This window comes from Lynx canadensis, chromosome C1 (assembly GCF_007474595.2).
Source record: "Lynx canadensis isolate LIC74 chromosome C1, mLynCan4.pri.v2, whole genome shotgun sequence".
Lineage (NCBI taxonomy): Eukaryota > Metazoa > Chordata > Mammalia > Carnivora > Felidae > Lynx > Lynx canadensis.
The window spans coordinates 95,929,930-95,942,697 of NC_044310.1; the positions used below are offsets into that span (position 1 = coordinate 95,929,930).

At 39.8% G+C, this 12,768-nt stretch overlaps 1 protein-coding gene across 1 annotated transcript; it reads right to left on the reverse strand.

The window, feature by feature from the left end:
* Nucleotides 1–1,141: 1,141 nt before the first annotated feature.
* Nucleotides 1,142–9,567, reverse strand: LOC115522205 (monocarboxylate transporter 1-like). The gene is made up of 4 exons (XM_030327853.1): nucleotides 9,323–9,567; nucleotides 8,138–8,281; nucleotides 4,140–5,006; nucleotides 1,142–1,353 (listed from the first exon to the last, which is right to left on the reverse strand). The coding sequence occupies exons 1-4, from the start codon at nucleotides 9,537–9,539 to the stop codon at nucleotides 1,148–1,150; spliced, it is 1,434 nt and encodes a 477-aa protein (XP_030183713.1). The 5' UTR covers nucleotides 9,540–9,567; the 3' UTR covers nucleotides 1,142–1,147.
* Between the last annotated feature and the right edge of the window lie 3,201 nt (nucleotides 9,568–12,768).

Below are 12,768 nucleotides of genomic sequence, written 5' to 3' on the forward strand. Positions count from 1 at the left end.
CCTGTACCTCTGACCCACTAGCTGTAAGTTGGGAGTTCCCACAACTCTTTTCTCAGGTTTGGTAATTTGCTAGCATGGATCACAGAACTCAGGGAAACACTTTGCTTACGTTTATTGATATATTCTAAAGGAGACGACTCAGGAACAGCCAAATGAAAGAGATGCATAGGATGCAATGGATGAGGTATGGTGGGGAGGCGTGGCGTGGAGCTTCCGTGTCTTGTCCGAGCATCCTACCCTCCGAACACCAGCCTGTCAATGTATTCACCAACCAGGGAGCTCTCTAAGCCTTGCAGTTTAGGAGTTTTTATGGAGGTTTCACTGTGTAGGCATGGTTGATTAAATCACTGGCTGTTAGTAATTGAACTTAACTTCCAGACCCTCCCCTTTCCCCAGAGGTCGTGGGAGAGGGGCTGAAAGTCCCAACCCTCTGATCAAAGCCTTGGTCTTTTTGGAGACCAGTCCCTATCTTGAAGCTATCTAGGGGGTTCTAGACACCAGTTATCTAACTAGAATGCAGAAAACACTCATCACCCAGAAATCCAAGGGTTTTAGGAGCTCTGTACCAGAAACTAGGGACAAAGATGAAATATATATTTCTTATTATGCTAGCTACATACTATGTGATTTCATTTCCTACCTTCTGGAAAAGGCAAAACTATAGGGGACAGAAATAAGACCAGTGGTTGCCAGGGGATGTAGGGAAGGGAAAGAATGGACTGCAGAGGGGCAAGAGGGAATTACTTTGGCTGTCTGAAATGTTCTATATTGGGGGGATAGTTATTTATATAGATGCCTTGTCAAAATTCATCAAACTTGAGTCTTATAAAAGAGATTAATTATTGTATGTAAAGTATATCTTAACAAAGATGACTTCAAATAAAAGCATTTTCATCTGTTATCTTCTGTAAATCCCCTGGCCCCAAAGGATGTGACATATACATTATGACTGCTGTGAGGGAATGAAACAAAAATTCCATCAGTGGGTACCTGGTATGACTTCCACACAAATGTCCACTGGCTGTGGTGAGCAGTGCCAATAGAACAAGATTCAGTAGAATTTTTCAGGTGTTTTTAGTCCAAAGCTTCTCTGGTTATCCATGGTTCAGACTGGATGTTTCTCCTCTTTGGGGCCTCATGTGCCTCTCTATCCTCTAGAGTCTGCTGCTTTAATAACTTCTTTTGGCTTCTCTTTACCTTCCTTTTTCTGCTGCTTCTCTGCTTTCTGTTCTTTCGCCACAAGCCGATAATTGATGCCCATGCCAATGAAGAGATAGATGCCTGCGATAATTAGGATCACACCACACGCCCAGTATGTGTATTTGTAGTCTCCATAGGTGTCATTCAGACGACCTAAAGATATCCAAAACACAGTTATGTGGGCAAAAGTGAACAAGTATGCCTTTCCCAAATGAAGCTGAAGGATCTATTCAGAAAGATGTCAACCAATCCTCAAAGAGCCCATAAATGACAAATTAGTCTAAAAAAAGAACTGCTAAAAATTATCTCATCTTTTATGATGTCACACTTGGGTTTTAGATGGCCTTGCATATTTTGTTATTTTTAGCAACTTGAAAATAATGAAATCTTTCCAAATTTGAGCCAGGAAAGACCTACAGATCATCTAGAATCAATTCTCTGGATTCACAGGGGAAAAATTTGTTGCTCAAAAGAGGTTTAGGAGTCTTGCCCCAGGCCACAGAGCTAACTGCAGTCTCCTGGCCAATGCTCTTTCGCTGACATCAGCATTTCCCAAAGAGCGGTCCCTGTGAACACTTGGCCTGTGCTATACAATTAACAGCAACACCTTTCCACCATTCGAAGTGCTTAATCCTCACAACAGGCAGATTCTGTCATCATTCGCGCTGTATGATGTACAAACTGAAGTACAGAGACCTTAAGTAACTCGCCCAAGGTCACAGAGCTCATAAGTGAAATAACATGGCTTTTAATCCAGGAAGTCTGACACTGAAGCTGCACCTGTAACCTCCTGAGTGTTCCCAAAGTCAAACTTAGGGAATGGCATAACATATTCTTTTCTGGTAAAGATTCACCATGTGCATATTAAATAGGCTTTGCAAGGTCCTCTGGTAATCTACCAAACTTGGGGTTTCCAAAAATTTTTTGGCCATGAAATCCTTGTTATAGTAAAATTTATTAGCATCTCACCCAATTGGTTACTTAAGGAATAAACACCCAAGAAGACTTAATACAACCAATTCAAATATGATTCCATATGCTTTTCTAACTCAGGACATCGTTCATTCAGCAATATTTATCGGGCTGACACATACACTTGGCACCGGGCTGCTGGCCCTGAGGATAAGGGAGAGCAGAGGAGAGAACATCCACAGTTCAGTGGAGAAGAGAAATGTTAATCAAATAATTATACAAGCCATGACAAGGAATGTTTGAAAGCAGAAAATAGGGGGTTGGGAGCAGCAAGCAGGGTCAGGAAAGCTTCTCTTACAGTGTAAATGAAGCAGGGACCTAGAGGAAGATGGGACCCATCTAGGAGGAGGGGATGGGAGAAGGATGAGGCCAGAGCACAGCAAGTGCAAAGGCAGGTGGTAGGAAGCTGGGGTGTGAGAGGGGAAGGAGGAAGGGCGGGGCTGTTGGAGCAGAGAGAACAAAAGGTGAGTGACTGGAAATGAGGCTGGAGAGATTGGAAGCCAGGCTGGGGGGGTGCCTTGTAGGCCACAAGGGAATTTGCTCTCCACCCCAAGAACAATGGGAAGCAACTGGAAAGATCTCATCAGCTGGAATATCGAGTTTGTATTTGCCTGCAGAGTAGAAAACAGATTGTAGGCTGGCTAGAGTGGATATGGGTAGACCAGTCTGGAGGCTGCTGGAGCAACCCAGATAGGGGACAGGAACTGTGGATGGGGTGGTGTTGTGACAGAAAAAGTGGGCCAACTAGAGAGAGATTTAGGAGCTTACAGATTTAGAAATTTATAGGACTTGGACTCTCATTGGATATAGGGAGGAATGAGGACTGGGAGTCTAGAAAAATCAGTAGTGGATTTTCTTTTATGAATCCTTCCTTACTTATAATGCATAATCTAAAAAGCACGAGTCATATTCAGAGGAAGTCCCAATAACTACTGCATTTTACATTAATAGTAATTTTAGGGGCACCTGGGTGGCTCAGTTGGTTAAGCATCCAACTTCGGCTCAGGTCATGATCTCGCAGTTTGTGGGTTTGAGCCCCATGTTGGACTCTGTGTTGACAGCTCAGAGCCTGGAGCCTGCTTCGGATTCTGTGTCCCCTGGCCCACCCCCACATCTCCCCCCACTCACGTGCTGGCACGTGCGCTCTCTCCCTCTCTCTCTCTCTCTCAAAAATGAATAAACGTTAAAAAAATTGTTTTAAATTGTAAACAATTTGGTACTCTCAGAGAATAATCCATCAAGTTTTATGGTCACTTACTTGTTGTGTGAACTTGGGCAAGTTATTTCACTTTTAAAAGCCTCTGTTTCTTTGTTGATAAAGAGGGGACATTAACAGTCTTACCTTATAGACTTGTGAGCTATGACAGGGTATATGAAATTGTCTAGACAGTCCCTGGTACACTGTGAGCCCTCCCCTGGTAACTCTTATTATTATTTAAAATATCACTACTATGATAAATTCCACAATTAAAATGAAATTACCAAAGTATTTTAAAGGTAGAGTGTATATTATATGTTTTTCTATAACGCACATTAGTTTTATAATCAGAAAAGTTTATCTTAATGAATGTTTAAGTTTGTAATTGTTTTCACTCTCCTTTCAGCTTGATGGTTCAATGTAATTCGATTCTGTAAGTATCTGAGGAATTATGCTGTTCCAAGCATTGTGCCAACACTGAGGCCACAGAGATGAGAAATATTGGGGCGCCTGGGTGGCTCAGTTGGTTAAGTGTCTGACTCTTGATCTCAGCTCAGGTCTTGTTCTCAGGGTCGTGAGTTCAAGACCTTCCTTGGGCTGCACACTGGGCATGGAGCCTACTCATAAAAAAAGAAAAAGGAAAAAAAAAAGAGACATGCTTGCTCTCTGCCGCCCAGAGGCTCACTAATCTCTGCTTTTTATCACCTTCCCAATTTTCTATGCCTGTTTTATGTTAAGAGGACCAAAGAGGTAGTAAGGCATACTATACCTAAAAGTGGCGGCCCCAGGAGGACAGGACAGCATTCCACAATGGTCACCAATCCCACAGCACTGGAGAACCTCTGGGGTCCAACAAGGTCCATCAGTGTTTCGAATAATACGGAGCTAAACCACCCAAATGCAAATCCAAGGAATCCCGCATAGACACAGAACCCAATGTAGCTGGAGGATAAAGGTGCTAGCAGATGACACACTCCATTTGCAATAATAGAAGCAGCAAAAAAGTACTGAACTCGAGGTCTTATCCACTTTGTGTTGGCTACAAGTCCCATAGAAGGTCTGGCTACAATATCGACAAAAGACAGAATGGAAAGAAGGAAGGCAGCCTTCTCACTAGAGTAATGTTTACTCTTGCCATAATTACTAAGAAAGACTAAAGGAGTAGCCAGCCCAAAAGCCATCACCACATTCCCAGAGAGGTATAGTAGAAAGCCTCTGTGGGTAAACAGGGATAAGTCTATAACTTTGTTAACTCTTTGAAAAACTGATTGTTTTTTGTCTTTGGGGTTTCTGCCATTAAAATCTGTACTTGCATTATTTGTCCCCTTTTCTACATCAGATCTTCCAGCATCCTGAAGGGATTCTTTAGACCTGTCTTTCCCTGCATTTGTTGGCGGGGGCCCTATTGGTCGCATCAGGGCACCAGCTACACAGCAGTTTAGTAGGAGGCCCCCAAGAATTAGGAAGCTTCCTCTCCAGCCAAAGATACCGAAGAAAGCCTGATTGAGGGGGGCCAGGGTAGAGAGGAACACAGGGCTGCCTGCCATGGCCAGTCCATTTGCCAATGGTCGCCTCTTGTAGAAATACTTGCCAATCATCGTCAGAGCCGGATTCAAGTTGAAGGCAAGCCCAAGACCTGTGGAGGGGAGGAAAAGAATTACATACCAGAATAAATGTCAGAAACATATTTGTTATTGATCAACTAGACAAAATGAATGGCAGGAGGTCAAAATCATCATTGTAAGAGAGGTGATTATAACTAGTAAGTAGATGATTAAGTGGGCTGCTATTGAATAAATACAGACATAAAGTCTCTTTATGCAGCAAATACTAGATTTATAATATAACATTAAAAAAATTCTTTGATGTTAGCAACAATAAGAATAATATATGTAGACTCCTTAGTTTAATTTCATAATTTAGGTAATTGAAAACAAAAAGGAGAGAGGATAAATCTCATAAATTCAGGAAGTAAGACATAAATGGAGGGGCTGAGGTCAGAAAAAGAAGAAAGAGGGAGGGATGGAAAGAGAGAGAAAACATTTTGGGACAGTAAAACACAACACTGTGAAGATGCTAATACACCTTAGTAAATCCATTAATGTAATGTAATTTCTATGAGAATGCTAACGTATTCAATTTTTCAGATGAGGTAGAATGACTCTAAAATATACCCGGAGAACAAATGCATTAGAAGTATTCAAAAAGGGTAAATAATTGGTGGGACCAACACTAACAGATATATAAATATTTGCTACAGTTACAGCTACAGTAATTAGAACAGTGTGCACTTAGTCAAAAGGAAAAATTGATCAATGAAATTGGGCAAAAAGTCCAGAAACAGAACCAAAAGATACATTTAAATAAATAGGGAAGAGTAGATTTTTCAACCAATGGAGCTGAGACAAGTATCCCAATAACCTACTAAGTGTTCTCCCATTCTTGCTCCCTTCCCGGGGAAACCAGACCAGAATGCCACCCATTCAGTCTCTCCACTGACTGCCATCCACAGCTCTTCACCCTGGATTAGGAAGCACCATGATTTGGCCCTTCCCTACCTCCCTACCCACATCTCAGTATATTCTCAGACATGCTGAGGGCATCTGTTCCTCTAGATTTTCACAAAATCTAGAGGAAGAACTCCTACTTATCGTTCACATGTCAACCCAAGATAACCCATTGAGAGGCCTTCCCTTTAGGGGTCATTCAATCCTTCACCAAAATTCTCTGTTTTAAGTTTTTGCAAAGCACTTCTCACTAGCTAATATGTATTTATCTATTCATTTATTTGTTGGTCTGTTTATTGTCTGCTTCCCTCCACTACAAAGGAAGAACCTTGTCTGTCATGGTGACTCTATCCCCACAGAGCTTGGAAACAGTCCCTGACATATCAATAGGGACTCAATAAATATTTATTGAATGAATTAATAAATGAAGTAATGAACAGGCTGAATAGCCAAGTGAGAACAATTAAGTTCTGTTCGTTCCTTATGTTATTCATATGCTCTAGATGGATTAAAATATTTAAATGTTTAAAATGTTCATGAATGTAGTCAAAGTACAGATCCAAAAAGATGATACCTGTTATTGGCATTTTCTCACATCCTACAGGTCGGACTGTACATTATTATAACCTTTCTAAAACAATATCAAAAACCACATCAAAAACCTTTTCCCTGAGTAATTCTACTTCTAAAATTTGTCCTATGGAAATTATCATGTTCACAAAGATGTATAGAGAAGTACTATCATATAAATATGGTTTATTAATAGTGAAAAATATAAACAACCTAAAGGTCTTTCTATTCCAGAATGGTGAAATAAACTATGGTATATCCATCCAATGGATAATAGTAGCTGCTACAGTATATTTACTGAAATGGGGGACTATATACATAATGCACTATTACGTAAAACCACCCGGTTACAAACATTATATATAATTTTATCCCCTTTATTTTCTAAGAAAAGTACATGTGTATGCATAAAAAATACGAGCATCAAAATATTAATGGTTTTCTCTGAATTGTAGAGTAATGGGTGATCTATATTCTTTATCCTTAGTAGTTTCATTTTCCAAATGTAGCTATTAAGAAAGGGGAAAGGAGGTTTTCTCATGTGTGTCCTTAAGCCCTTGAAAATGTATATGGATTCTCAACCAGAAAATTCTTGCTTTGTATCTGACATTTTTTCTTACTCTAAATTGAGCCAACTTCTTCTTGGGTGGAAGGATAATGAGTGGGAATAGACGATAACCCCCATTTCAGCAACTTGTCACACCCTATCACCACTGTTTCTTAAGCTTGAAAAAAAAAGGAAGAAAGAAAAACTTTCAGTAAAATACAACCACCCAATGGCTCAGTCAGTTAATCGTTTGACTCCTGATATAAGCTTAGGTCATGATCTCACAGTTGTGAGTTTGAGCCCCACAATGGGCTCTGCACTGATAGCAGATGGCTGACAGAGAAGAGCCCGCTTGGGATTCTCTCTCTCTCTCTCTGTCTCTGCCTCACACTCTGCTTATACTCTCTCTGTTTTAGCAGAGATAAAATAAATAATAAATAAAATAAATAAATCAACTTAAAAAAAAATAACCACCCAAAGTGCCAGAACTTTCTTTCTTTTTTTTTTAAATTTTTTTTAACGTTTATTCATTTTTTTTAAAATTTTTTTTATTTTTAAATTTTTTTTTTCAACGTTTATTTATTTTTGGGACAGAGAGAGACAGAGCATGAACGGGGGAGGGGCAGAGAGAGAGGGAGACACAGAATTGGAAACAGGCTCCAGGCTCCAGGCTCTGAGCCATCAGCCCAGAGCCTGATGCGGGGCTCGAACTCCCGGACCGCGAGATCGTGACCTGGCTGAAGTCGGACGCTTAACCGACCCTAACGTTTATTCATTTTTGAGACAGAGAGAGACAGAGCATGAACGGGGGAGGGTCAGAGAGAGGGAGACACAGAATCCAAAACAGGCTTCAGGCTCTGAGCTGTCAGCACAGAGCCGATGCGGGGCTCGAACCCACGGACCACAAGATCATGACCTGAGCCGAAGTCGGACATCCAACCAACTGAGCCACCCAGGCGCCCCCAGAACTTTCTTTAAAGACATGTTTTTCTGGTACTATGAAATTAACATATCTATAGCTCTTAAAAATGGTAACCCAATCATTTTTCTAATAACTTTCATTTCTCAAAAGAATTGGCAGATGAATGCTACAAATAATCTGCATAAAAATTAATGCTTCAAAATACATCAGTAGCAACTCACCTCCAATGAATCCAATGTACAAGTAAAGTTCCTGTACAGTGTTGGAGAAAGAAGCTGCAATCAAGCCACAGCCTGACAAGCAGCCACCAACAATCATGGTTGGACGACTGCCATATTTATTCACCAGGATACTGCTGATAGGACCTGGGAGAGAGCGAGTAACTCAGTAACATAGAGGAGAAGCCCCCAACTCCCATCCACACCTGCACAAGGCATTACTGACACGAAAGGATGCCAAGACATAAGTACCCCACCCCACAAAATAAACAGATGAAACAGAAGACACTGGTAAGAAATAGTGCTTTCTATTTTATATCAGAGTTACAGGTTTGTGTAATGGGAAAAATCTAGCATTGATTGTACATCTATACACTTACAACATATTGGATGGATTTTAACTGAAGTATGGAAGACCTAACCTATCTCCTTTAAGGCAAAATAGGCTGCAAATAAGTATTTATAGGATTCTTCATGTATCTAGGATATTACTGACATATATATATGTAGCAAGTTTGCTCTGTTTTTAATTTTTTAGATGATCATCTGGAGCAAATGCACATGAACATGATGAGATGTATGAGCCTGATCAAACTTCTGACTTTAGAGCATATTTTCAAGTTAGCTAAAAGGTACTTTGTTTCTCAGAGAAAACAACAAAACCAAAACAGAACTACAAAACAAGAATGCCTACCATCACCACTTTTCTTCAACATTATACTGGAGGTCCGAGCCAGCGCAGTAAGAGAGGGGGGAAAAAGGTGTAAGGAAAGGAAGAAACCAAACTATCAGTATTTGCAAAAGATATGTTAGTCTATCTTAAAATTTTGAAAAAAAAAACCAAACCTACCAATAAACTATTGGAAGTATTAAGAGTTTAGCAAGGATATATGATTAAAACATAAAACATCAGCTGACATTCCATATACCAGCAACCACACATAATCATTTTTAGTGAAAGTTATCTTCATAATGATATCTGCTTTGCAATATAACTGAGCTAACAGCTCACAGTTGTATGTAGCCTTTATTGTTAAAGGGAATGAAAAATATGACTCAAATCGCATAGCCTCAAAAACTAACATTTCAAGTATCTTACACAGAAAGGCATCAAGAACAAAAAGTATTCAATATGGGGTTTTTGTCCACCTTTTGAAAGCTAAAAGAACAGGCCTTCTGGGTACTTACCTCCAGCATACATGACAGCGAACATAATAGAAGAGATCCATGACACTTCGCTGGTGCTGGCATTAAATATTTCTTCAATTTCTTTGTAAAATACAGAAATAGATTTGCCAAATGCACAAGAGAAGCCAATGGAAATAAAAGCTCCAGTAACCACTGCCCAACCCCAGCCTCCATCTGGGGGGCTGGGTCGAACTGGACCTCCATTTGATGGTGACATTGTAAGTGAAGATGAATTCCAAAATGCAGTGCAAATCCAAATATCTAAAGGATATGAAATTAAAATAGTACATAACAAGTAGGTCAATAAAAAGCACTTCCATAAAACCCCTTAAACTTATGTTATAAAATAAGTGAAAAGCTTTTCAATAGTACTTGTACTCTGTGAACACAGTAGAAAAAGTCCACGAGTTAGAGTATTGCCCCCAATTTTTATAGGCTTGAAGTTAAAAACTCATCACCACTTGAACTGTATGCCCAAGCCCTTTCAATCCTTTTCAATAAATGTTTTGCTTTTTCAAATTTATAAACATACCTGTTTTAATAATAGATTAGTAATTTTCCACATTACCAGAGATAACTAAATAACTCATCTGACTTATCTGCATGCAAAACTCACAAATACACACACTATAAAAGTTTCACAATGTAGTATTTCCTTTATAATTTCTCTCCTTTCTCAAACTATATTCTCCAATACTCACCTGGTTTTTATGTTCCTAGATTTATAGGCTAACTTAAAAGTGTCAGGAAGGGGGCACCTGGGTGGCTCAGTCAGTTGAGCATCCCGCTTCGGGTCAGGTCATGATCTCGAAGTTTGTGAGTTCGAGCTCCACATCGGATTCACTGCTGTTAGCCTGTCAGCACAGAGCCCACGTCAGATCCTCTGTCCCCCTCTCTCTGCCCTTCCCCCACTTGTGCTCTCCCCAAAATAAATAAATATTAAAAAAAATTTCAGGAAGGACATACCAGTATCCCATAAAACTCACTAGATATATGGCAACTTCCTTCCTTCCTTCCTTCCTTCCTTCCTTCCTTCCTTCCTTCCTTCCTTCCTTCCTCTCCCTCTCTTTCTCTTCTTTCTTTTCTCTTTCTTCCTTTCTTTCTTTCTTTCTTTCTTTCTTTCTTTCTTTCTTTCTTTCTTCTTAGATTATGCAACATGCAAGCGGGTAAGAGGGGCAGAGGGGGAAAAAGAGAGGGAGAGAGAGAATCTGAAGCAGCATTCACTCTCAGTGTGGAGCTTGTTGTGGGGCTCGATCCCACAAACCTGGGATCATGACCTAAACCAAAACTGAGAGTCGGCCACTCAACTGACTGAGCCTCCCAGGCACCCCAGACATACAGCAATTCTTTAAAAAGTTCTTTGCACTTTGGGGCTATTATGAATAATGCTGCTATGAAATTTTGTGCAGAGTCTTTTGTGTGGACAGGTTTTCAATTCTTTCAATTCATTTTTACTTAGTAAAAATGCTAGGTCATATGGTAATTCTGTTTAACATTTTGAGAAACTGCCAAACTTTTTTTTTTTTTTTTTGCAAAATGGCTGCACCATTTTACAATTCCATCAGCAATGTATGAAAGTTCCAATTTTTCTACATCATCACTAACATTGTTTATGTCTATGATTTCTAACTATCCTAATGTGTGTGAAGTGGTAACTCGTCGTTATTTTGATTTTCATTTCTGTAGTAACTACTGATGCTGAGCATCTTTCATGTGCTTATTGGCCATCTGTATAACTTCTTTGGATATATGTCTTTGGAGAAGTGTCTTCTTTGGAGAAATGTCTATTCAAATTCTTTGACTAAGATCATGATCTTAGCCGAAGTTGGACGCTTAACCAACTGAGCCACTCAGGTGCCCCCTGATTACTGTAGCTTTATACTAAGTTTTATTTATTTTAATTTTATTTTTTAAAGTTTATTTATTTACTTTGAGGGGGTGGGGCAGAGAGAGAGAGAGAGAGAGAGAGAGAGAAATAATCCCAAGCAGTTTCTGAGCTGTCAGTGCAGAGCCAGATGTGGGGCTTGATCCCAAGAAATCTGAGATCCTGACTTGAGTTGAAATCAAGAGTCAGATGCTCAACTGACTGAGCCACCCAGGTGCCTCACTAAGTTTTAAAATGAAGAAGCATAAGTCCTCCACTTTTGTTCTGTTCCAAGGTAGTTTTGATGACTCTGAGTTCTTGCATTTTTATATAAATTTTAGGATCAGTTGTCAATTTCTGCCAAAGGGGGTGGGGGTAAAGGCTGAGATGTTGAGAAGGACAATGTTGAATATAGATTTGGGGAGTAATGCCATCTTAATAATATTAAGCCTTCTGGTCTTCTGATCTAGAACACAGGAAGTTTTTTCATTTATTTAAGACTTCTTTCAGCAATGTTTTGAAGATTTCCGTGTACATGTCTTGAACCTCCTTGTTTAAATTTATTCCTGAATATTTTACTATTTTTGATGGTATTGTAAATTGATTGTTGATTGTTTTCTTACTTTTGCTTTTGGATTTTTCATTGGTGGTGTATTGTCATATAATTAGTTTTTGAATATGAATCTTGCATCTTACAAACTTAACTCATTCATTACTTCTTTTTTTTAATTTTTTTTTTCAACGTTTATTTATTTTTTTTGGGACAGAGAGAGACAGAGCATGAACGGAGGAGGGGCAGAGAGAGAGGGAGACACAGAGTCGGAAACAGGCTCCAGGCTCTGAGCCATCAGCCCAGAGCCCGACGCGGGGCTCGAACTCACGGACCGCGAGATCGTGACCTGGCTGAAGTCGGACGCTTAACCGACTGCGCCACCCAGGCGCCCCTCATTACTTCTTTTTAAACATTTTTTTTTTCAACGTTTATTTATTTTTGGGACAGAGAGAGACAGAGCATGAATGGGGGAGGGGCAGAGAGAGAGGGAGACACAGAATCGGAAACAGGCTCCAGGCTCTGAGCCATCAGCCCAGAGCCTGAGGCGGGGCTCCAACTCACGGACCGCGATATCGTGACCCGGCTGAAGTCGGACGCTTAACCGACTGCGCCACCCAGGCGCCCCTCATTACTTCTAATAGATTTATGTGTCGATGTGCGTGGATTCTTTAAGATTTTCTGTATATAAGATCATGCCATCTCTGATAATTTTACATCTTCCTTTACAATGTGAATGCTTTGTTTTTTTCATTGCATCATTAGCCCGGATAAAACCTCCAGTACAATGTGATATAGAAGTCATGCGAGTGGACATCCTTGTCTTATTTTTGACCTTAGAGGAAAAGATTTTATTAGCTCACCATGAAGTATGATGTTACCTATGTTTTTGGTTTTTTGTTTTGTTTTGGTTTGGTTTTTTTTGTAGATTATCTTTATTAAGCTTGGGAGTTTCATTCTATTTCTAATCGTTGAGTGTTTTTATCATGAAAGTGCATTGGATTATGTCAAATGCATTGTTTAAGTCTATTA